The sequence below is a fragment of the Suricata suricatta genome, chromosome 6 (genome assembly GCF_006229205.1).
Source record: "Suricata suricatta isolate VVHF042 chromosome 6, meerkat_22Aug2017_6uvM2_HiC, whole genome shotgun sequence".
NCBI lineage: Eukaryota > Metazoa > Chordata > Mammalia > Carnivora > Herpestidae > Suricata > Suricata suricatta.
Window position 1 is genome coordinate 139691971 of NC_043705.1, and position 25469 is coordinate 139717439.

The 25469-nt window shown below is 41.7% G+C and overlaps 1 protein-coding gene, 1 long non-coding RNA gene and 1 other non-coding gene across 4 annotated transcripts in view; 2 read left to right on the forward strand and 1 right to left on the reverse strand.

Annotated features, from left to right (window-relative positions):
- Window positions 1-25469, forward strand: part of LOC115293284 (catenin delta-2) — a 356183-nt gene that overhangs the window by 228723 nt on the left and 101991 nt on the right. Inside the window, exons 8-10 of one of the 2 annotated variants that reach the window (XM_029941072.1) lie at window positions 11564-11737; window positions 24135-24209; window positions 25233-25383. In XM_029941072.1, the coding sequence (XP_029796932.1) occupies window positions 11564-11737; window positions 24135-24209; window positions 25233-25383 (400 nt within the window). The remainder of the gene's footprint in view (window positions 1-11563; window positions 11738-24134; window positions 24210-25232; window positions 25384-25469) is intronic. The other variant, XM_029941073.1, reaches the window with a different exon arrangement.
- On the reverse strand, window positions 1331-2997 carry LOC115293287. The gene is made up of 2 exons (XR_003909472.1): window positions 2893-2997; window positions 1331-1703 (listed from the first exon to the last, which is right to left on the reverse strand). It is a non-coding gene; the product is annotated as an uncharacterized LOC115293287 (long non-coding RNA).
- LOC115295036 lies at window positions 7298-7401 on the forward strand. The gene has a single exon (XR_003910270.1). It is a non-coding gene; the product is annotated as a U6 spliceosomal RNA (small nuclear RNA).

Sequence of the window (25469 nt, forward strand, 5' to 3'; positions counted from 1 at the left end):
CCTTAGGAAAATGCTAGGACACTAGGCAGGTCAAATTTGGTGATCATAGAAAATCTCAGAAACTTTATCCTTCAGATACTTAATTGAAATAATTCAAGAAGACGTAGGATACAAAGATATGCTTCATTCATGCTGTTATTTCAAGAAGTTGCTGCTATTGAATCATACTGGAGCCATCACATGACCACCCCTAAGTGTAGAAGTATTAACATTTCTGGGCATCATATTCTGGTCCAAAAGGACTTAGCAAATATATTTAATTTCTGACTCTGTGTTCAGTGCCTGTCGACAGATTATAAGAAACTGCTGTCTCTCTAACCCTTTTCGGGCAGAACCCCACCTCCGCCCCACCAAACAGTCCACACGTCACGTGCCCAAAGGGGCTCTGCCACCTTCCAGCAGGGCTCTGTGCCAGCAGCCGGGCACAACAGGGCAGGATGGGCAATCCGAAGATTGGGATCCAGGGAAATGCAAGTAGACAAAATCAGTGTATTTACTTTCCCACCTTTTGGAGAAATAAGCATCTCTTGTTTTTCAATTTGGGAGAAGGCCAAGGTTCCTGGGATCATGTCCTGGGATTGGTGGTCCTCAAAAATGGACTTGAGGTCATAGGATTCCACTGGCTGCTGGCCAGAGCCGACCTGAGCCTTCAAGACCCCACTCGGTGTGAACTTGGCAGTGCAGAGAAACCGCTGAGGGAAACAAAACAAGAAACAAGCAGAAAAACCCACAAAAAACAAAAAACCAAGACAAGCAAGATGCCCTCAAAACTTCTCTTTTCTGTTTGAATATTCCTTGTGAATGTTTTAACTCACGTGGACATATATGTATCCATGGGGACGACAACACAAACCTCCCAATTCAAAGATGATTCTGCGCCCCTGTTCTCACGTGGCCGACGCTCTCTCTCCCAGTCACCTTTGCTTCACCGTTCAGTGAGCTGTGCTCAATGTAAGAGCAACACTGCTCCTGTTCACCTCTTTCTTACGCTGCGGTTGCCAAATGCCGGGACCAGCAGGAAGTTTCATTGATGATATCACCAGGCTGTTCCATACGCCGAAGAAATAGGAATGGGATTCTGTGTAGAACCTTTAATGCCTCCTTTTGTTCCCCCTGATGGTGGACATGTCTTGGCAGAGCCTGCAAGGTCTCCCACCTGCCCGTCCTTTGTCCCACAGGCCAGCCGCTAACTTTTTGCACATGCTGTTCCTCTGTCCAGTCTTCCCCTCTCTTTCATCCACTACTTGGACAACTATCCTTTAAGGTCAAATAAAAATATCACCTCCACCCTTTCAGGACTTCTTCCACGTAAAAATTACTCATCTTCTAGTCTACTTGCACACGACTTTATTTCAACTACAGTAGTTGACTGTACTCTACAGTCCGTAGAGAATGGATCTGCGGAGGTGGGGGACCCAGGGGGTCTGGTTTCTGTCCATTTCTAGCCAAACCAGCCCAGAAGCAGCGATGCCGAGGGACGCTCCTCTGGGGTCCGCAGCAGCCTCACCCCCTCGATTCCAGCAGACACTCAAAGCTGTGACTCGTCCCAGTCGCATCCATTTCTTTCTTGGTGACACTTTGGCTCCAGGAGCCCCTGTGAGCCGAGAGTATTCTGTAGACCTTTTCCCTCGGTTGTTGGTTCAACTGCCCTCTGGCTTCTCGTGGCGGTGCTGTATTTTATTACGTTAGTCACCATTCTGAATCTGCAGGAATCCCCAAACCAAACAAACATTGTGTGTCATGACAGTCATCTAAAAACTTAGGATTCATGTCAACAAATGGATACAGGTACCCCTGAAGAAGCAATATTTTTGATCATGCCAGACTAACCGATGCTTTGTTCTGAAGGTGTTAACACGTGACTATATCAATGTTATTAGGCATCATGAAATCTCATCACCTGAAAAGTTTGCTGGCATTTTGAGGACTTTGTATCTAGGATCACTCCTCTGTGAGCATGACACATTGCCCACTACATCCTACGGATGTTATTGGCCCAGAAAAGGGACCCCGACACTAAATAGTGGTCAGTATCACAAAGCACACAAATGAATTTCACTGCCTGTTTAAAACACATTGGAGATTTGAATTTTAAATAAGTTTCTCCTTATTTTGGACACAATGTATGTTAATTTTAAACAAATATAAATATACCTGGTTACACATGCACCCATAACATGTAAATTATATAGGAATAAAATAGTAATAAGCTACAAGATGAATGTCACACAAACACCGTCACCCCTGCTATCCTCCTCCTAGACAGAGCTGTGATTGGAATTTATACCAGGCATAAATCCTGTCAAAACTTCTATCTGGGGCCCCTGGGTGGCTCAGTCGGTTGAGTGTCCAACTTCGGCTAAGGTCATGATCTCACAGTTCGTGGGTTTGAGGCCCGTGTCAGACTCTGTGCTGACAGCTAGTTCAGAACCTGGAGCCTATCTTCAGATCCTGTGTCTCCCTCTCTCTCTGACCCTCTCCTGCTCACACTGTCTCTGTCTCTCTCAAAAATAAATAAAACATTAAGAAAATTAAAACAAAAACTTCTATCCATATGTATGCACAGCTCTATTTAACCCTTCAAACTACAATTTTAACTACATTGCTCTGAGTTTGAGTCAGACCACGGGTCAGACAGCCAAACCTGTAGAGTTTATAGGTGTCCTTAGAGTTTATAAGTGTCCTGAGAATAGATACAGTCCTTCCCACTAATGTGGAGGTCGATGCTGCTGGCCGCCCTGATCTGCAGTCTTCGGAGGCTCTTAGATCTATCATGTTCTCTTTCAGGGTAATTCCTCCTCTTCATGGTCCAAGGTCATGTCCACCATCCAGGAGCATAAATGGCACAAAGTCGACAGGGTAGAGCAGAGTGCCCTTTTCTTTGGTGCTCACCTGAAAGTCCCATCCATCACTCCTCCTCACCCCCTCTTTGGTCTGCATTGGGTCACATTAAACCCCAAAGTGCAAGGTCGGCAGGAAGCGTTAATATATTTGTGAGGCAGCCATGAGGCTCAGGCATTCTCTTAACTAAGGAAAAGGGGGTGTAGCGGCATGCTTGGGGGGGAGGGGCAGGGACAGCAAGAGCTTTCTGTCCCCGTGAGGAGGGATATTTTATCACGGAAATTGTGTAGAGTTTCCTGAACGTGGTAATTCATTTCTGGGTCGGCAATTCTTCTGCAAAGGATGTGGCGCTGGTTACCGGCCCCGGGGCGTGGGGGGGAGGGGGGGGCACGCCCGATGCCCTCCCTCCTCCCCAGACACACACTCTGTCTTACGCTGCACACCGTCCTACAGTGGTTTGTCCCTGACTCCGCCTGACCTCTTCCCTTGCCGGCAAGTAGTCGCCGGCAGAATGTAGAAGGTCTGCCGAGAATTCGGCGGTGGGAACGCACCTACAAGCACGTGTGCTGTGTGGACGCGTGTGTGCGTGGCGTGAGGGCCAATCCCTGGTGATGGGAAAATCGGGCTGCTTCCAAATTTCAACTAATGCGAACTGTGATAACTTGTGTACTGAAACCTCGCCCAACACCCTTCATCGCTTTTCAGGGATTAATCCTTATATTGAGACCAAATGAATGTTTTCAAGGCTGGGGATACAGAAGCCGGAGTTTGTCTTAGCCACTCTGGATGGCAGTGACAGTTGAGGCACATTGGATTTGGTTTATTATGCCGGATGGATCTGCCTCTCGTGACATTCCTGATGCTTTTAAGTTCTCATTTCAGAATAACGTGGATTGCCTTTTATTCTCCCAGTTTTCATTTCTATTAGGAAGCCATACTTTTTCTTTTGCTGCTTCCTTCCATTTCTTTACCCACCATCTGCATATTTCAGCTGCTGCTTCCTCCTCCCGGCCGGTTCCCGCTCCATCTCACTGTCCCTTCACCTCACCATATGCCAGGCGCTTGGTGACTCAAGACGTGATATTTCAAAGCAACAAGTCACGTGCGTCTGCAGAATCACAGCTGTGCCTGTCCATACGTGGCTCTCCTTTGTCACCACCCATGAATGAAGGGGATTCTCCTACTTCTGCGCCTTCCATATGGACTAGATCCCGTCACCTAAAAATGCTGTTCTTCTGCTCATATCGAGTTTGCAGACTTCAACCTTTGAATCAGGCTTCCCCTTTACTTTCCTTGTTGACATTTGGCCATTCAGTACTCCATGCCATGAATAAATGCCCTGTTACATACTACCAGATCAGGGCTCCTCAGTCTTGCCACTCTTGACATTTTGAGCCAGATAATTCTCTGTTCTTGGGTCTGTCCTGTGCATTGTAGGATTTTCTCAGCATTCCTGGCCTCTACCCAATAGATGCCAATAGTATCCCCTCCCCCAGGTGTGACAACCAGCAATGTCTCCAGACATTGCCAGTGGTCCCCTTGGATGATACACTCCCTTCAGTCGAGAATCAATGTATTAGACTGTCATTCAGGGATGCATCACCAAAGATATAAACAAAGAAGACTACAGGGCTGTCTGAGGCTGGTTGGCATGTCAAGGACAGAGCCCCTTTGAAAGGAAGGTAATGGAAAAAATAAAAGGGAGGTAATGGAGAGGTTCATGGCCCAGGTTTTCCTAGATGTGCATGAGAAGTTAGGAACAGAGAGAATTCTAGAGGGATGGTGTTCTGGTTGGTTCCATCACAATGACTTGGAGGAAGGGCAGACCAGCCCGGTGATGTGGCCCAGCCCTGACAACGCTAGTCTGCGGGCACCACTGTGGTGTCATCGAGTCAGGCTCCGGAACAGGGCAGCATCACTGGCCTCCCTCCCTCCTCCTCCTAAGGGATGTGTGCCCCTTGGCTCCAAACCGACAGAGATGAATGATCAGGGCTCTCTAAGCCCTGAATCTCGTTTATTCTGATACTTGATTCAGAAAATAATCCTGCCTCTTTGACATAGGCTTCTAATCTCTCAAATGCAAAATGCTTTGTATCTTCAAGGAGAGCCTAGAGACCACGTGTGCCACATTAGTACAGCTTGTTGGGCACCATCTCTGTCCCCTTTTTTGCACGGACTCAGCCCCCACATAATCTAGGTCTTCTGAACAGTGGCCAGGGGAGTCTACACATCTGAGCCACCCTCTTCCTCAAAGTTCCCAAGAATCAACACAAGGTTTTTTCATAACCACAACTTCCATTCCCTGCCTCCGTTTCCCTTAATCCCCCAAAAAACTGACAGCGCTAAGGAAACCCTGTCAAGAGAAAATCTATGAACAACTCTGCTATTCAAACCAAGCCAAGCAAAACTGGCACCCGGGGGATGGACTTGTGTTTACATTGTGGGTTTTTTTAAAGTATGTAGTACAGGCTGGAGCCTGATTAAACCGAGCCCTGTGTGAGAGGACACTCCCGACAGGTCACCTCTTTGAGCCATCTTCTCTTCTGACACGCAAGGTGTGACGCGAGCTGGGAGGGAAGAGTGGGATTTTAAAGTCAATGTCCCCCTGTCGCTGCAGACCCAGGCCGTTTATTTTGCAGCTTCCCTGGCCTGTTGTTTATTTCACCAAAATCCCTTAAAAACAAAGCATAGCCTGCACATGCATGATGATGGCGATGCCCCCTCAATGGTAGAGAAGTACGGACAACAGACATGCACTGCAGTGGTGAAGAAGCCTTTCTGTTTGTGTCGTGAAGACACAGCTGAGCAGAGTCTCTCTTCTCCTTACGTGGACTTGACGGAGAGAACAGGGTGTCTCTGCACCTCTGGACTGGACACGCTCACCCCGGATTCGGTTCTCCTCCTCTGCATCTCTGTAGGACCCAGCCTAGTGCGAGGGAGATGGAGGCTGGGCAGCTGTGAACTTGGTCAAGGGCAAGAGCTGAAAGGCCCTTGTCAATTGTTCTCTTGAGTAGGGGCTTTGATGAGTGCAGTGATTAGAGCAGTCTGTGAGCCACCGTCCCTGAGAGAAGCCCGTGTTTACAAGGTCTCCTGGTTCATGGACATCTTTGCTTTCTGGTTTGGGAATTTATGTTTTCCCCTTTCTCGTCATATAAGGAGCAAGTGACTTCCACTCTTCCATTCTTTAGCCAACTGAGAAACCTTTTAAATGGAATCTAACCTGCATGGGGAAGCAAAAAAAAACAAGGCTGAAGAAAGGCTTTTGTCTTGTTTTTTGTTGGTTCCTTAGTTTGTTTAAGCCACACATGAAACACATGTTCCTGTGTAACTTTCTTCCAAGCAGACATTTCTTACTGTGGCTGGTATGTCTCTCCTCCCCTGACTGTGACCGTTAGTAGAAAGTACCATGTTCAAGTCCGTGACCATAGCAGAAAGCATCTTGTCCAAAAGTCAGCAGCTCCTTGGCTTCTAACATGGATGCTTCTTATTCTCTTCCTTTCCCAAAAAGGTTAAGCATTACCTTCTTAAACAGAGAATACCTATTTTCAATTCTCTACAGTTTTAGAACGTGAATGATAGAAACTATTGACTGATTAATGTTAGTCATACAGGTACACATTTAAGACCAGTAGAGAAAAGCGCTGATGGCATGTTTTCGAGTGTGGCCCTATTTGGGGGGACAAAACCAATTGATTGGCTCTGTGATTTGCTGTCAACATAATCCTGCCACTCGCTCTCCTTGCTTTGCTGACAGCCTGTCCCCGAGAGAGCTCAATGGCGGAAAGTCATGGGGAAGCCAGAAGAATCCTACTACACCAAGTTTACTTAGTCCTTACTGTGATTATGGCTTAGTCTGCTCAGGCTGCCTTAACAAAATACCACCACCTGGAAAATACCTAAAAGTCCAAGATAAAGGCACCAACAGATTCAAGGTCTGTTGAGAGCCTCTTCCTAGTTCACAGATGACCTCTTCTCACTGCATCCTTACAAGATGGAAAAGAGAAAGCTCTGGTCCCTTCACTTCTTTATAGGGACACTAATCCCAACATGTAGGATCCATCTTCATGATCTCATTTAAACCTAATCACTTTTCAAAGGCCCTACATCACACAACATCACACTGGGGATAAAGGCATATGAAATTGGTGGGGGGGGGGGGCATACAAACATTCATTCCAAAGTATTATCCATTAAAAAAAAATCTAAAACACTATCGTGCAATCCACTCCATTCTTCACTTCTTGAGCTCTAAATATATATGTAAAATTCTAAATTACTACAAACCAGACAATGAATGAGGGCAGCGTTAATGCCAGAAATAAATTCTCTGGCATTTTCCCCTGTGTGACAACATACGAATGATTTGAACAAAGTGTAATTTGAACATTTAAGTAATACCTCTAAGAATCGAGAGCTTCTGGAACTTTTGCAAGTTTTGTTAAAATATAACTGATGAGTACTCGCTTCGGCAGCACATATACCAAAATTGGAACGATACAGAGATTAGTATGGCCCCTGCGCAAGGATGACACGCAAATTTGTGAAACGTTCCATATTTTTCAAAACCTAAGAGACTATTGAATACTGAAAATGAACTGACGGTTGAAGGGGGATGGGAAGGGGGAAGTGAGGAGGTGGTAATGGAGGAGGGCACTTGTGGGGAAGAGCACTGGGTGTTATATGGAAACCAATTTGACAATAAACTATTTAAAAACAAATTAATTAAAAATATATATATAACTAATGAAAACAAAAACGGGCACAAAACTAGAACGTTAACTCTCGAGCATAAAAGTAAAATTTACTACCAAGAATAACAGAAACGTTCACTGAAAACCTCCCCCAAACCAGTATTCAACTTTTTAAAACCATATCTGCCTTTCTTCTTTTTCTTTTGCTTTCCCTTTGGCTACTCTCTGCTTGATTCTTAATCTTCAGCTTGATAAACGAAGGTGTATAAATACTTAATATATGTATATACATCTAAGTGTGTCTGTTTGTATGTGTCGTAACGTGACAGTAATGTAAATAATAAATCAAAAATACTCTGCTACCATTGCCCCTGTTAGTTTCCTGGCAATACTTGCTTCTTGATTGTGCCCTATCTTTGCTACAAAGAAAGTTCTCTCTCCTGACTTGATGACGTTTTGCTTCTTTATTTTTCTCATATTTCAAGCTCTTAGGCACTGTTTGGTAATGTGCCCTTAAGATATAGTCCAAAACAAACAATTTGCTTAAGGCTTACAAATTCAGTCCCGTGTTCTTGGGGACTAGATAGCTGGATGGTCAGTGTTTTGATTGTACTAAAGAGTTAGCCACAGGGGCGCCTGGGTGACTCAGTCAGTTAAGCTTCTGACTTCAGCTCAGGTCATGATCTCACAGTTCATGAGTTTGAGCCCCGTGTCGGGCTCTGTACTGACAGCTCAGAGCCTGGAGCCTGCTTCAGATTCTGTATCTCCCTCTCTCTCTGACCCTCCCCTGCTCACGCTGTCTCTCTCTCTCTCTCAAAAATAAATTTAAAAAATTAGGAAAAAACATTTAAAAAAACAAAAGATTTAGCCACAGCTTGCCTTCTGTCCATGTGCTAGTCTTGTAGCAATTTCAGGATGAATGCAGATTGTGTTTAAAATGATAAATGATGCCTTTCCACTTTGGTGATAAATTTGCATATCCCATGACTTCTCATGGGCCCTCACTCCAGAAGCTTAGCACTAAAAGTTTGCATGTGCAGAACATTCATGACCGAAGTCGGATCCTGATGTCACCTTCACCTTGTGGTCCCATTGGTGTTGAGTTTCCAGGCAGCATAATGTCAAGCACATTATATCCCTCATAGAGAAGACTTCTGGTCTTTTTATAGGTGGTAAAAAAAAAAATCTACTTTTAATAGATGATTGATAATTCTTTCCCTATTAACTCAGTAAAAGTTTGAAATCATGTATCAGATAAAAGCCAGATACGTTGACTGGCTTTGAAATAAATCTTTTCCTTTGGTATTGACATGCCAGGGTTCCATCACCATTCTGAAATAGCAGAGGATCCCCTTTGAACTTCATTTCTAGTTGCCATCAAAGATTATCTGTATTCACATCAGTTTTCCTTTTATTTCCTTCAGATTCTCTCTGTAGCCATTAAGAAAGGATTGTAATAAAAGATATTTAAGAGCTACATAGATCACATGTCAGAGCAGAAGAAAATTGTCTACTGATTTATCCATTTATCCTATTTTATTGTGCAGAAGTTAGGAAAGGAGAACAAGATGAAACCCAGCAAATGATAACACAGCTGCTTTTGGTTCTTAAGAGTTTGGCTATCGCATTGTGTAATGAGCATGCAAACGCTACTTCTGGGGACCTCCAGCTGTTACGTTAACTCTTCCTACATGAGAGGGAAATGCCATGCCTACCGAGTTTCAAGTGTCATAGTATGATTTTTCTGACTATTTTCAAATCTTTATACGAAAACAATAGCTTACAAGTTTAAAGGGGGCACCTGGGTGGCTCATTCAATTAAGCTTCTGACTCTTGATTCCAGCTCAGGCCATGATCTCACGGTTCATGAGCTCAAACCCTACATTGAGGTTCTGAAAGTGCAGCGCCTTCTTAGGATTCTGTCTTCTCTCTCTGCCCCTCCCTGGCACTTGCTAGCATGCGCTCTCTCTCTCGCTCTCTCTCTCTCCCTCTCTCTCTCTCTCTCTCTCTCAAAATAAAGAAATCAACTTAAAACAGTTTTTAAGATGATCCAATGAACAATGAAAAAAACCCCATATGAAATAATTTTCCATTTTGTGTTGCACCAGCAGAGAGACTCCCTTCCCCAAACTGGCTTTCTGAACAAGTTGGTATTCCCCCTACTTCATCATGGAGGGCAGCAAACCAACAGAATGCCCGGTCTCTTTCCCTGGCACTACCTTTCTATCCAGTATAGCGAGCCACTCTCTAATGATGAACCAGGAGCAGTGTGACAGGACTGGTTCACTTCCAATTATGTTATTTTTTGTATTTAAAAGAGATGTACTTGTTTCATTAGTAGGCTTGCACAAGCGTGCAAGGTCATTTCAGAATGGTTTAGGAGTGGCTTTGGTTAAAAACAGAAGCAGATTCCCACACATTGAGTGTCCTTGTTCCAAAATTGAAATTGAGTGACACTCTCATTGAAGGTGACCTTTTGTGAGATGTCCAACATCTTTCCTTGGGGTATTCACATCTGAGCTTTGGCCTTTGCTTAAGCTAAGCTGTTTCATAATTGAGAAAAAGACGACATGAGTTTCTCATTTTTCTCTTAGAAAATAATGCAATTCTTAAAATGATTTGTGATAGTTAAATGACTTTTCTTCCCTATCAACACTTCCATCTTTGTGTAACAAGGATATGAAGTAAGCCTATGCTCCAGTAAAATTTTCAGAACTAAGAAACAGATTTTAGAATACAACTGTGATTTTGTATTTATATATAGATATATACACACATACATGTATAGATATGAGCCCAAATATGTGCAGGGAAAATTTAATATATTTCACTTAGACTCTACTTTAAGGAGCTGTTAATAAAGACAAATAAGCAGTTAAATGAATTAATGTGCCCACCCTGAAATTGTAAAGGGTTATTTTGTTTTCCTGAGATTTTTCTCAGAAGGGAATATGTGAGTCTTTTTTCTAAACATAGAGTTTACTTTGTTTTCTACCCTCACTACATGTATTGCTTTTGTTTCTCCCAAAAGACAAAGGTTGTGTGTGATCAAAGATCAGAATCCCTATTAAAATTTTTCCTATTTTTAAAATCCTAAGAGTAACAGAAAACTTGGAATGTAGAAAAAAATGAAAGAAACATTTTGTTCATAAACTTTTATTATCATGCATGTTTCCGTGGTGCATTTTACTTGGTACAAAGCACAAACCACATACCATTTTGCATCCTGCTTTGTTCATTTCACTTTTACCATTTGTCCACATTGCTACACAGTCTTTACAACCATCATTTTCAATGGTCTCCTGATATTCCCTTGTGCAGTAAGCGGTAGTTTTCATGTTATTTGTATTAATTTTTAATTACACATTCTCCTGCTATTCGTTAGATTCTACTCAAAGCAAACTGAACTATCAGAATCACTGTAAAATATGAATTTGCCTTTAGCTAGGTCGGTACATCTAATAAACCATAGCAATTGTTTCTTCTTTTTTTTTTTTTTGTTTTTTTGGTCCATTATGACATCTGTTTGATGCCTGTAATGCAATGATAGAATTCAAAATCAAACAAATATGTATTTTATTAGTTGTATAAGAATTTATCAGCTGGCACTTAGGCCTAAGAAGGGAAGGCATTTGACTGTCCTCTGTACTGTGCTGTGCCAGTAGTGTGCAAACTGTAAGACATGCTGCCTTGATCCGCAGCTTTCGTCCACTCTGCTCGCCAAAAGTAATCTATTTCCTCTTCCTCTTCACACCAATGTGCTGGCACTGTCCTTAGAGAGCTTATGCATTCTCCTGCCAATTACGTTCACTTATGGACACGCACCACCGCCTTCCACTTTCCATCATAAGCTCTTGGTGGGCAAGAGTAGGTCTCTCTCATTTTGGGCTTACTAAGGCATCACCCCCCATACAGTAGATGGTCACCAAATGTTATGTGTGCCTTTGTTTTGTGTGTAACATTTACAGAAGACCAAGTTGGGAAGTGTAATGATGTTAAAGATGTTTGCTCTCTTATTTTTCTTCCACCAGTGGGATGGAGTAGGACCTCTTCCAGACTGTGCAGAACCACCAAAAGGGATCCAGATGCTGTGGCACCCATCAATAGTCAAACCCTACCTCACACTGCTCTCTGAGTGCTCAAACGCAGACACGCTGGAAGGGGCGGCAGGTGCCCTGCAGAACTTGGCTGCAGGGAGCTGGAAGGTATGAATGACTAGTTCATTACCGTAAAGAAGAAATCTGGAATTATGAGCAAATCCTGAGAGAGGAATAGGAATCCAGTTTTGAGATATGCAATCCCAATACAGTTTTTGAAGAAGTTAGAGAAAGATCAATTCCACTGAACTGTTAGACATAGAAAGGCATTTCTTTTAAAAATTCTCAAGGGCTCAGGAGTCCTTGAAGTTCACTACAAAATATAGATGAGTAGTTGTAAGTATGGTCATTGAGAATGCTGTGATATGCTTTCCATTCTATCTGTGTAGCTGAGCTATTTTGTTTTCAGGGGAGATTGCGACATGTCTGATGCTTTTCAAAGCTATTGCTATTGTTGACTATTAAGGAAACTAATACCCAAAACCTTGCATCAAAATCCATGCAGACCCCTATGATGTTGTAGTTGGTCCAGTCCCCAAAGGAAAAGAACCTCTTTCATTTTTAACCTATGGCCTTACAGAGAAGAATAATATTGTCAGTTCACGTTGGCCAGAATGTTAAAATAAAGCAAATGTACAATGGGGAAGGAGATTAGGAGGGCCTTTTTTTCTGAGTTCTTGAAAATACACAGGGTTCCTGATTATTTGTCATGGAAGATTCCCACGACTCTCATTTTGGGTAGAAAAGGATTCACCAGAGCAAAGAATTCTTGAGTTTCATCACTATAACCATTACATGAGCTAACTTGTCGTATTGCATGAAAGAGTGTAGTCAAATGGAAGAATGAGGGCATACAGGGAAAATATCAAAAGAGGAAGTTCAAACCTCTGCCATCCATCTTTCATCCATTTAATATAAAAGCCTGGGGCTTGGAATACACATAAATCACTGTCTTGCATTCACTGTCTTAAAACAATGTTAATAAGATGCAGAGAATTCTCCGAAGCTCAGAACCATAGGCGCTGCACATACTGTCCTCAGCATGGTCCTGCCGCTACATCCTCCCTTCTTGTGATAGCTTCTGATATCTGCCTTCTGAGTCTTCTCCCTCTGTCGTTCTTTGTTTCCATTGCTGTAGCAATGCCTTCTTTCTCGGGTGGGACACGCCAGCCCTTGGGGACCAGCCCTTGACAACACCCCCCAGGAGCTGGCTGCTGATGTATGGGCAGACCCACCCCTTCTTTTGAGAGTCTTAGGAATGAACATCACTGACCCTTTCCTCAATGTCCATAGGTGTGTCCCTAATGTTGTTCAGGAAGAATTCAGATTGGCCTAGACTTGAAGTGAAGTTAGCTTTTGCTTTCAACCAGAGAAAAGCTTCAAAAGTTGAGTCCCATCAAGTGGAATTCCAGAGTAGGGCCTTTCATGACTAGGGAAGAGGTAATAGTGGAAATCACTTCCTTGAAATAGCTCTTAGATCTTATCTTATTCTAAATTTAAGAGGCACTGATTCAGGTTACAACTCAAACCTAGCGTCTACCTTTTCTGAGCTTTGTGATCCCAAGCAAATTCTAGCACCTTATTGCTCAGATGTGTCAGTTTTAGACAGAGAATATTGTGTCTGCTTCATGTTACAGCTTGCAGATCAATCATGCCACCAGATGCAAAGATGGTAGCTGGGTGCTATAGGCCAATGGGTTGTCATTCCGTATGGCCAAAAGTCTTGTCAACCTTACTTATAAGAAGCATTTGTCATCCTAATAACTCTAGAAAAATTGAGTAAAATGGACTAGCCCTCAGGCAAGGCAAGGGGCTGCTGCTAAGGAATATTTGTGTGTAGTTACATATATATATATGTGTGTATATATATGTATATATATATATATATATTTACATAAGAGTTTTCTTATCAAAATACAAATACACAGCATGCATAACAGTCGATCAAAGTATCTTAATTTCCTGTATAATTTATTAACATGCCATATTAAATGGTAAGGAAATATGTGGGAAAGAAATAGACAATCCATAGTGATGATTTAAGAAGGTAATCATTCAGCCAGTTTAAGAAGGTCATCATTAAGCCAAATACTGGTTAAGTGTTATAATTTTTAAAAGATTGAAAGTAACTTGTACAAAAAACCAAAATGAGAAATCCTTCTTTTAAAAAAAGGTTTTATTTAAGAAAAAGTCTTGAATGATTAAAAGATTGATTTAAGACTCACAATAGCATCAAGTTTCATGCAGACAGTGCTACCGTCTGAAACCTAAGTACTAAGAATGTTTCTTTATAGCAACTGTTGAAATTTAGTAGCAGTTTTTTTAGTGTCCTTAACTTTTTATGGCCCAAACAAAAGCAGAATTGTGAAGTGTAAAGCACCAGAATTCTGTATAGAGACAGCTTTTTATAGACCTCATCATCTGAAACAATAACTTCTCTTTATAGGAAGATCATGCACACTCTTTTTCTGTAACAAATTGACTAGCACACTAGATCCTCATAATGATCTTAAATACTTTTTAAACTTTAAGAGACTCATTACTTGGTTTATAAGCACCAGAAAAGCATAATGGTATTATGGCAGAAGCAGAGTGATACATTTTTTTCATAGTCAACATGGACTTTGGTTACTTTTATTTTCATTTACAGTACAGTTATTTTGTTTGTCACAGAATATTAAAACAATTGGATATAGTAGTTTGGGGTTTTCCAAAATCTGAATGAATGCTCTTTCAACTCGCGTTTATGGGTTATTTCTGTTGTAATTGAACTTTATGAACACCTAAGGTTTGAAGTATAGAAATTTATTCTGCACTTATTATTAAGTAGGATATTTTAGATATCATTGTACAGTCCATTTTTCCACAAAATGTGACCATTTTCAAAGAATCTATTATTTATTTTATTTACTTTCTAAAAAAGATAGAATAAAGAGATACTTGGATATTAAGCTATTAACATTTAATGAGGTAACATCATAGCAACATAGATGTAGTGAAGAAGGAAACAAAATCTCTGGCCATGTGGCCAAAATTAATAAAAAATAAGAGAACTGGGAAATTTCAGACTTGTCCTTAGCATTAGGGGCAACAGCCTTGACAAGGCAGTGAATTTAGCTTAGCTTAGAGTATCATGTAAAAGTGAACCAGGGCATTAGTGGAGTACAACAAGTAAAAGTACAAATTCTGGATTGACAATTGTCTTATTCTAGTTAATGGTATAATGTAAAGCATAAAAATCAAATAAAAAGAAACAAAGTTTTGAAAGATATGGCAAAAATGGGGCATGAAGCATGATGCCTAGGGGTTTAGGAATTGGGTCAGAATAAACAGAGAAGTTATCTGAAGATCCTGCCCAATCAGCAGGCTCCTAGAGACAACAAACTTAGTTGGACTTGATGACCAGCCTGAGGCAGGACAGGGATGGGCTCAACCTAAGGAGGAAAAGGTGGAGAAGATCTAGGTAATAACCAAGTCATTGGCCTTAACCACACATGACTTAGTGATTTCTTCCCCACAAGACCCCGGTAAGACTGCACTTGTATTGTAAGTGCCATATGCATCCAACTCCACTATAGACTAAACCTGTTTTTTGGTAGTTTGGCATTACTTTAGTTATCATCATTGAATGATGGGATTTCCAAAGCCTTAAGTTATAGAAACAGCTAAGTTTGGGGGGACTTCCTCTTCCAGCCATCATGCCAAGATGAAGTAACATGGTCCAGGTTTACCTACCTTTAAGGAAGAATCACAAAAACAACAACAAATAACCTGGAGAAATATAAGAAACAATGGTTTTTAAGACACCAAGCATTAGCCAATGAAGGACGGCGATCTTGGAGAGACAGAAAGTAAACTAGGTGAGCCCTCTAATTGCTCCAACACCTGCCTTGAGAGAGTTTGCAGACCATGGCACAAGGCCTGGAAAATCCAGAGAAGCAAAGCAGACCCTGAGCTAAGGAGATGGAGCTGGGCATCTGGGGAGACCAAGGCACCTGGAGTTCATAGGACAGAGTACCAGAGGGGGAAAAGCCACACACAGAGGATCCCCCTCAAATATTCAGCAGGGAACTCTCAGTGCATGCATCTGAGGGAAATGCCAAAGCAGAGGAAAGAAGCTCATGCAACTAGAGGGAATTAAACTTGGCTAACACAGGGGTGGGTGTAGTGTGCCTAACAAAGAGCCAGACAAGAAAACCTCATAATTCATTGCCACTTGGGTAAGTGTTCAGGAAGGTCCTGTTTCCTGATACGAAGCATATAATGAGCCCTGGACTAAATATGATCTAGTCTTTCTTATAAAATCTTAGAAGTAAGATCCAAAAATAGCAATAGTTTCCAAATTAACTGAATCCTAGAACAATGCTTAAAAATATCTCTAAAAATACAAAAGATAAGCAGCACCCAGCAGATTAAAATTAAGAATGTCTGGCATCTAGTTGAAAACAACCTTACAAGCAAATAAAGAGGAAAATGTAGTTCATAGTAAGAAGAAAAATTAATCCTTCCAAAGCAACTCAGAAGTGAAACAGAGTTAACATTAGCAGACAAGCAGTTGCTATCACTGTATTCCTTGTGTCCAAGAAGATAATTAGAACATGGAAACTAAGTAAGACTCAAATAAAACTTCTAGAGTAGTAAATACAGTGTGTGAAATGAAAAACACATGGGATGGCATTCATGGGAATGTTAGACATTGCAGAAGAAAAGCTTAACAAACCGAATAGAAACTACTCAAAATGAAACACAAAGAAAAAAAGAAACCATAAATTATCAGTGAACCTCAAGTGACCTGATATACATGTCATTAGAATCTCCAAAGATGGGGCGCCTGGGTGACTGGGCTGGTTAAGCATCTGACTCCTGATCTCAACTCAAGTCGTGAGCTGAGCCCCACATGAAATCAAGGCCCACATCAGGTTCTGCGATGAGAGCACAGAGCCTGCTTGGAATTCTCTCTCAAACCCTCTCTGCCCCTCCCCCACGTGCATGCATTCACACTCTCAGTCTCTCAAATTAAATAAGGTTTAAAGAAAATTCTTAAAAAAAATAAAAGAATCCCTAAAAGGAAAAAAAAGAGAAAGGGAAAAGATAACAGAAAAAAATATTTGCAAAAATAATATTTAAAAATTTCCCAAACGTAATGAAAACCCTAAACTCACAAATCCAAGCCAGCTCACGAAAACCCAAGTGGAAGCCTGAAGCAACAGTACTAAGGTGCCTCACAGTCATATTGCTCAAAATCAGTAGTAAAGAGAACATCTTAAAATCAGCCAGAGAGCAACATTGTGTGTCAACGACATTCAAAAGAAAAAGAAAATATATATATATATATATATATATGATTTATTTTTTTTAAAAAAAGCAGCTAGAGGAAAAGACTTGTCCTGACAAAGAAGAGTGACAGCTGATTTCCCATCAGCAACAATGACAATGAGAAGACAGTGGGGCCGCATTTGGAATCTGCTAGGCCCAATTACATATAAAATTGATTCTGCTTGATATCTACCCGGCATGACCTGTTCTTAAAGGAACCCCTGGGGCACAAATTATACCTAGGACAGGTGTAAAATGATCAGTAAAATAATCCCCATTTGAGCACAGGTTAAGACATGGGCTAACCTGGGAACTGGCATTATTAATTATCTGAGCAGTTGGGGCAGAGGGAATTCAAACAGAAACTTCAGAGTAACTGTTCTCCCATCCTCAGAGCTATGGGACTCAGGACATGCCACTCAGTATTCTGCTCTTCCAGTCCAGAGGACAAGCAAGTAGTCATACCCCCCGTATCAGATTCTAACCCCACACAGGGACCACAGGATTAAGGGATTCGTTTGGCTTTAGAAAAGACTAGTAAAGTAGCATGTGATCACTTTAAGCCCAAACAGCATTTTTGTGGAAGTGGTTACAACTTGCTGGCCCTATCAAAAATTGTGGTAGCTTTGATCCTTTTTATATAGTTCCTTTCAGGGGATAATGCTATTCTTAAATAATAAGCATTAGATTCTAAAAATTAACCTGATATTATGCTCTATCAGTTAAACATTTTTTTAATCTTCAATTGTGAGCTCTTAGATGCTAGACAATTGATATAAGAAGCTACGTTTGACTTCCCCCTAGTACCTTCCAGTGTGATAAACATGAAAACAAAAAGTTCTATGGATGCTATGATAGAAATATATACACAAAGCTGTATATATACACAAGGCACAAGAGTGCTCTTGGACTCAGTTTTACAAGGAAGAGGTCAGGAGTGAGGAAGCACACTGCCAACATCAGGGGCTAACGCCTTAGGGCTAAAAGTCCATGATTAGAGTTCATTGTCATACACCAGCAGATCCCATTATTTAAGAGGAATGCTAGCAGAAATAACAAAGACGTCCCAAATATGCAAGGGCTAATTCAACATAGAAGATGGAAGTTATCTTCTCTGATGTAACAGGTATGGGCAGGTGTGCGAGGAGGGAAGCTCCCTCCCTTTCTGTGGAAAAAGAACACAGATCCACAACCAGGTATGTTCTCTTATGAAGGTGAAGAGCATACCTGTGTGTCCCTCACATATAATCTGGGCTCAGCATCTAGCCTCCGGTAGACAGATGCTTTCTGTATATTCATACACCACTGACGATGGAAAACAATTCCCAGGCACAAAGTAATCTGAATCCAGATTCAAAAAGAGTAAGATTCTTCATTCTTAAGGGACAGAGATTTGCTAATATATTCAATTTATGTTACAAAATAAAACACTTAAGATCTTAGTAAAAACCAGTGGCACTCTAGGTACCTTACTAGACGGACCTTCAACAAAAGCTATGCCTTGTATTTACAAGACTTAGAGGGTTTATATCAGCACCGTCCCTCCAGACTGTGCTTAATATCCCCCAAAAAACATATTTTCTGGATCCAAAAGAAAAATATGAGATGTAACTCCTCTGCCCATGAGGCACCATGTTTATAAAGAAAAAAAGAAGCATATAATAAAGGAAAGGCTTTCTGATTTAGTGTATAATAAGTGAGGATGAAAAACAGTTAAATTACTTTTATTTTGTTATATTGAACAAAGAATCACTGAGTCTGCCCTGCCTGCTTTTCTTCGTCACCATCCTCATTGTCAAAAAGCAGAGGAGAAAGCAGAGTCATGTGAACACTCATTCTTGCTCACCTCCCCTTCCCAGTGGGGTGTTTACACAGCCCTGTCACTAGAGAACATGCCAGACTCTCAGAATAAGGTCTGTGGCATCCTTCCTCTCAGGCACACCATGCCTGTGATCTAACAGGGTCACAGTTTTTTGCCCAGAGCCATTTCTAAATACCATTTGCACACAGTGTAGATATATTTGAGAACATTCACCAGAAAGGACTCTCTGTGTTAAGGAAGGTCCATTCTTAAAGGTATGCTTTTTCACTGAGAATTGCTGATCTTTGAGATGGCCTGAGAGTTAGGGGGAAGGTGTCCTTGTGACTGTCAGTTGAGTGAATGCGTCTTCTGCGTCACTTTTATGTGAGCTTGACCTTCTTTATTTGTTCTTACAACAAAAGTATATCTAAATGCTTCCCCCCCAACCAGGAAATTCTCTTGCTTGCACATTAATATTTTCAGCATCGCGTAAACACTTGCAGTAAAATTCAGTCTTTGCACTAAACCTGACTTCCATTTTAAAAATACAAACAAACATGTTAGGTACACCGTTGTTGCCATTACTTTAATTAAAAATTTTATTTGTTAAACTGATTTACTGGTTTAACGACACAAGCTCCTCGCAAGTCCTCTTCATTATAGATACAGCTTTTTAAAATGGACTTTGAAAGTAAAAATATGTAATCCTGCAACAAGATCTGAATTTAACCAGGGGACCCCTATACCCTGTCTCCACCGCAGTCGAACCCCAGCATTTGAAGGGCCTTGGGGCAAAATTTCCCCGCTACTTTATCAATCCTATTGCAGTCAACAGCCACAGTCCTGCATAAACGTGGTAATTCAGGTAGAAATCCACACTTGAGAGAATAATGTGAGGCATGCAGCGAAAGCCACATGAGTTTCTGAATATTTTGAACCTTCTTTTTATAGTAAACTTCCAGTTAAAATGAGATTGAGGAAGGAGAATTTTTTTTTAACTCTCTGCCCTCTTTTCATGAGAATGAAGGACTGTGGCAAATAAGATGACATCATAAGTGAATTCAGAAACAAATTTCCCATCCAAGTACTAACCAGGCCCCACCCTGCTTAGCTTCCGAGATCAGACGAGATCGGGCACGTTCAGGGTGGTATGGCCGTAGACCAGAAACAAATTTCAAAGTCTCCTGTAAACTGTGCAAAATTTGTTGCAACTTATTATTCATTGTAGAACTGCAGGATTTTAGGATTGGGGTCCTTTGACACTAGAGGATGCTGGAATGCATCTGAAAGGTGAAATTATGTTTGGAAGGATTTGGTTTGAAAATGTGACTTTTCTTTACCATAACAAAAGGAAAAGTCGGAAATTTGATATAGGAATCCAATGGGAAAACAGTCATGCAGTAGAAAACCACTGAATCGCAAACTTGTAAAGCAGGAGAACTTGTGAGATATGAACCAAAAATATTAATATTTAATGTGAATAGAGATCTTAGTCCACAAAGTCAGAAGTTTAGGACTAGCATGGGTTCAGCCTCTTAACAGATTATTTAATACTAAAAAGAGACTGTCTCTCATTATTTAGCAAATTATTAAGATTTCAAGAGGGAAAAAGCTAGTTAAGTTATATTGTTAATCTTCTTTTAGGAACATAAATCAGCCTTGACCAGGGCTTAAGCAGGGGAGAAATATTTGGGAAATTTACAGCCATCGATCCTGTTCATGGCTAGGCTGAGAATTTGAAAGTGAAGCTCTTGAGAATCCACGTCGAATTGAGGTAGCCTGAGTTGAAAGGGTTAAAAAGAGTTGCCTTTATTTTTAATTTTTTTAATTTTTTAATGTCTTTATTTTTGAGAGAGAGACAGAGAGACAGAACATGCATAGATGCTCACAAGCAGGGGAGGAGCAGAGAGAGACTGAGACACAGATCTGAAGCAGGCTCCAGACTCTGAGTTGTCAGCACAGAGCCCAATGCAGGACTCGAACTCATGAACCATAAGATCATAATCTGAGCCTTAATAAGCAAGGTGGAGGAACAGCATTTAGTGGTTTGATTTGCTGTCACATCACATGCATAGAAAACATCCTTTCCTGACACAGACAAGGCCTTTCTCTTTGTAACTATACACAACTTCTTGTATCAGGTCTGCTAAATCTGAGCAAGCTGTTCTCATGACAGGGTTGAAGTATCCAGTAGTTCCGCTGATAGCACTTGAAGGGTCTTTAACTCAGGAGTTTCGAGGAGTGCCAGATGGGTTATTGCAAGTCCAAGGTAATAACACCAATTATTAAACTAAGATTAACTGGTACATCTGTAAGGATTATATCAACTACAAGTGCAGAAGTCTTTCGGAGAGGCACACGAGAATGGTGGCCAAGCACACCAGCTTCGGGACAGCACTCCCTGGGTTCAAGACCTGCCCAAGATCTGCAGGCTGTGAAGCCTTGCTGCGGCTCCCTTGCCTCATCAGTAAAGTGGAAATTATGATACTGGCTAGTGCATAGGGTAGGGAGGGGATTGAGTTAATACATAAAAAGGCATTGGCGAAGTGTCTGACAGTTGATTTGAGTGTTATGTTTGTTCTAGCTGCTATATTTTGAGGGCTCATGGCTCTCCTGCGGTCACCACTGGGAAAGCATCTCACCAAGAAGAGTTTGAGACATGTCTGTGCTCTTTTCTCCTGAACCAGATCCTCCTCCTCTTTTTTCTCCTCCTCCTCTGTGTTCTTTGACATTCTACTCCTCCCTTTCCTCCTCTTCTTCCTTCCCCTCTCCCTTCTTCTCTTTTTGAATCATCAAACATCCTCTTTTCGGTTCATGGACCACTTTTCTTATAGGCATCCTGGTCCATGCCCTTCCCTCTACACTGGCGTGCTCTGTGCACAGTGCTCTCATACTCCACTTACAGGAAGTTAAAGCTGCATCCAAAGATTTCCACCTCAGCCACATGAGTGATGATGCATTTTTCCTCTCCTGTTCAGCTCTATTTTTTCCAGCAATGCTCCTACTTTTGTTTCTGTTACTAAACTCTTGGCAACCCGTACACCTTTCTCACCACCAGAGAGGCTGCCGTGCTGTTCAAGGCAACTTACTTCTTTTCTAAAAAACCTGTAAACGAGCTTCATGTTCATGTGTTGAGGGCACCAGCGCAATGTCCACCATTTATACCCCATCTGAATACCTTTCTCTCATTCCACCCCTGCACTCTTTTACTCCTTCTTGCTCATTTTCATGTAGGTTACAGGCATGGGTTATTCATGATCTGCTCCAAGACTGAGTTCTACTTAAGAATCATCACTGTCATGTATCTTCGCATGTCAAGAGAACTTGTGGAAACTTGCAGCATCTCTTGAGTGAAATGTAAATAATTTACTCTGAGTTGTCTTATACTGAGCTAATATTGGGAATTTTCTATATACAGTTGACTCTTAAACAATATGAGTTTGGACTATGCAGGTCCACATAGTCATGGTTTTTTTTTTTGATAAATACATCAATACTGTATTATCTGTATTATGGGATTATGTATTATCTCTTCCTTATAATTTTCTGAATGATATATTTTCTTTAGCTTATGTTCTTATAAGAATACAGTATAAATACATATAACATACAACATCTGTGTTAATCTACGGTTTGTATTTTTGGTAAGGCTTTAGGTCAACAGCAGGCTATTAAGTTTGGGGGGAGTCAAAACTTTAATGCAGATTTTTGACCACACAGGGGGTCAGTGCCCCAAACCCTGTGTTGTTCAAGGGCCAACTGTACATGCAAGCACACAGAACTAAAAGTGTCAAAATAGAAGTTATTTTCTATGTATCAATAATGTAAGATCAAATCCATTATCTGATTATCTCTTTTCACTTAGGAAGACCATACCCTACTGCTGACCATTTTCTCCTACCAAAAAGTCATATCTGTAACTCATACATATTTTTGGCTATATACATTTTTTGTTAGTCTAAAATCACTTCCCAAGAAAACTTAAGGATTGTCATTATTTTCCAAACACCAAATCATCTTTCCATCCAACCTGGGAGGGATATAATAGCTGAACTTCTAAGAAGAAGAAACAAAGTCAAAGCTTTCCTTTCTTGGGTCATTTCAGATACAGTTAGGTTCTCCTCTGTCTGCATTTAGAAGGATGGAGGGGAGGGCAAGGCAGTGCCTGGGAGACTGAGCACAGAGGGTTAGGCTCAGTTTCTCTTAGAGAGAGGTGATGGCAGAGGAGGAAGTATTGTTGGCGTCATAAAGAGAAGCAGATGTGGAGTAACAGCAACAGGCACAGGTGACCCCTTTGGAAAGGTTATTTAACATCTTTGTGTCTAGATTTCCCCATCTGTAAATAAGAATACTCGTGCCAACCTCCTAGGGCCTTGGGGAACTAGGAGAGATCACTAATGGGGCGCCTGGGTGGCTCAGTCGGTTAAGCGTCTGGCTTCAGCTCAGGTCATGATCGCACGTTCGTGTGTTCGAGCCCCGTGTCAGGCTCTGTGCTGACGGCTCGGAGCCTGGAGCCTGCTTCCGATTCTGTGTCTCCCTCTCTCTCTGCCCCTCCCCACTCATGCTCTGCCTCTCTCTGTCTCAAAAATAAATAAAACACTAAAAAAAAAAAAAAGAAAGAAAGAAAGAGATCACTAATGTATAAGCCAGCTTCCTGGGCCTAGAATGAGGTGCCAAAGAAGTCACCTTTAGGGCTTATGCCTCAGCCTGCTCAAGTGACCAGGAACATTCCCTGTGGTGTACTAAATGGTCTAGAATATCACCCGCGCAGTAAAGTTTATCATTGATGTTTATCTTACAATACGTAGACATTGACCCTACATCTGATTTCCATTTTCTTCTTTTTTCTAGCTTCCCTTCTTAGTTTTAGGGAAGAAAGCCAACAATGAGTGGGCTGTATAAGCTCAGGTTTCTAGTCTTTTCCAGGCACCGGAGACAAGAAGGTTCACAGGTAGTAGAGGAGGTGGATGAAAAGCATGTCTCAGCATGTCAAATTGCAAGTGAGATTTCTGATGACATAAAGGTGGTTTTGTACTGTGTTCACCAAGGTCCTCCCTCCCATGTAAGGGGTATCCCATCCAGACACCCAAATTCCAATGAGCCGCTTCCAAACCTTGAGGTTTCTCTATGTCTAAGAAATTCTGACTATTGATTTCTTTGCTCCCTGAGAGTGGGGGTGTGAAATAGTCCATTGCAATCAAGAGATGCTTTAGTGAATTCAGTGTGCTTCCCCAAGGCCCTTGGGCTCCCTACAGCTTGATGCACAGATTGGGAACAGGAGAAAAAGCACAGAGTATGAGTTGATGGTGATGAGAAACTATGTGAATGTGACTTCTGACGTAGGACAGGATGAAGTTGTGTGTTTTCTTAATCTCATATTTCATGCAGGGCTGGGCTGAGGATGTGGCAGGCATGGCGTATGCCCTACGTTCACTACCAGAGGGGGCTCCCTGCCTGCCACAGGTGAGAGCCAGCTCTGGGGTGCCTGCCCTGATGGGAACGGGGGATGGAGGGGCCCGGTGGGGGAGGGCTGGGGACTCTGCCCCACCTTCGGTGGTTCCCCGGAGGACGCTGCCACAGAATCCAAACCTTCATGTCATGAATGCCATTTTCTTAAACCCTTAGATTGCTTGGTTTTTTGGTCACACTCCTCTCTGGAACACCGTACGACAATATAAAGTATATACGTAAATGTCTGGAAAACCCGGACCTCCCTGCATTCTGTTAAATGAATCTGAATGCTTTATCAGCCTGCAGTTGCAAGCACATTTCAGATAAAGGTTAGACGTGCTCCATTAAAGTCAACAACTACCAATCTAAAGCACGTTATATGTCTTATTCTATAAATTGGATGTTGAATTATGGCCCTAGACATAATACATTTTGATCCAAATGTTTACTTAAAATCCTTTAACAGTTTTTACTCTTGACCTTAAATGTCATGTTTACCTCTCCTCACCCCTACCTTCACCAATACCTTTTTCTGACTCATTTACTTTTTATTATTCAGCCAACAACTTATTGACAGTATGTTCACCGACTCACCTCCAAATGCAAGTCTCATTAAAAAAAAGAAAAGACCTATTCTCAAACTTTTTCATTTTCTACCTTTTCTGGAGTTCTTTTTAATTCCTCTTAACACCAAAAATCCAGCCCACCCTTCCTGTCCTAGACCTCCGTATCTTAAAACATCAAGTGTACATATCACACAAATGGCTTGCCCAAGTCAAGGACTGCAAACGCCAGCATCAGAGAAATAAATCTGGCAAAATGATTAATCCAGAAACCTCCTCCATATACTGAAGGCAGAAAATAAAGTTAAGATTTCGGCACATGCCTACCGCATTCAGCCCATTCTACAACTAGGTCTTGATAATTCATCCTTTTTGGCTCCTGTAAACAGCCGTCTGAAAGTCTGCACGTTGTATTAGCTTCTAGGGTGTTCCACCTCTATGTCTAACGCCATGGCCTCCCCTCTCGTTGCAGTGGTCAGTGTACATCCGGGCTGCTGTCCGAAAAGAGAAAGGCCTGCCTATCCTCGTGGAGCTGCTCCGGATAGATAATGACCGTGTGGTGTGCGCGGTGGCCACGGCACTCCGGAACATGGCCTTGGACGTCAGAAACAAGGAGCTCATCGGTATGTTCTCCCCAGTTCACAGCATCTCAGAATCTAAATGAAAACATTTTCTGGCAGGGTGCATGTGGCCGAAGCCCTAGGCAGGA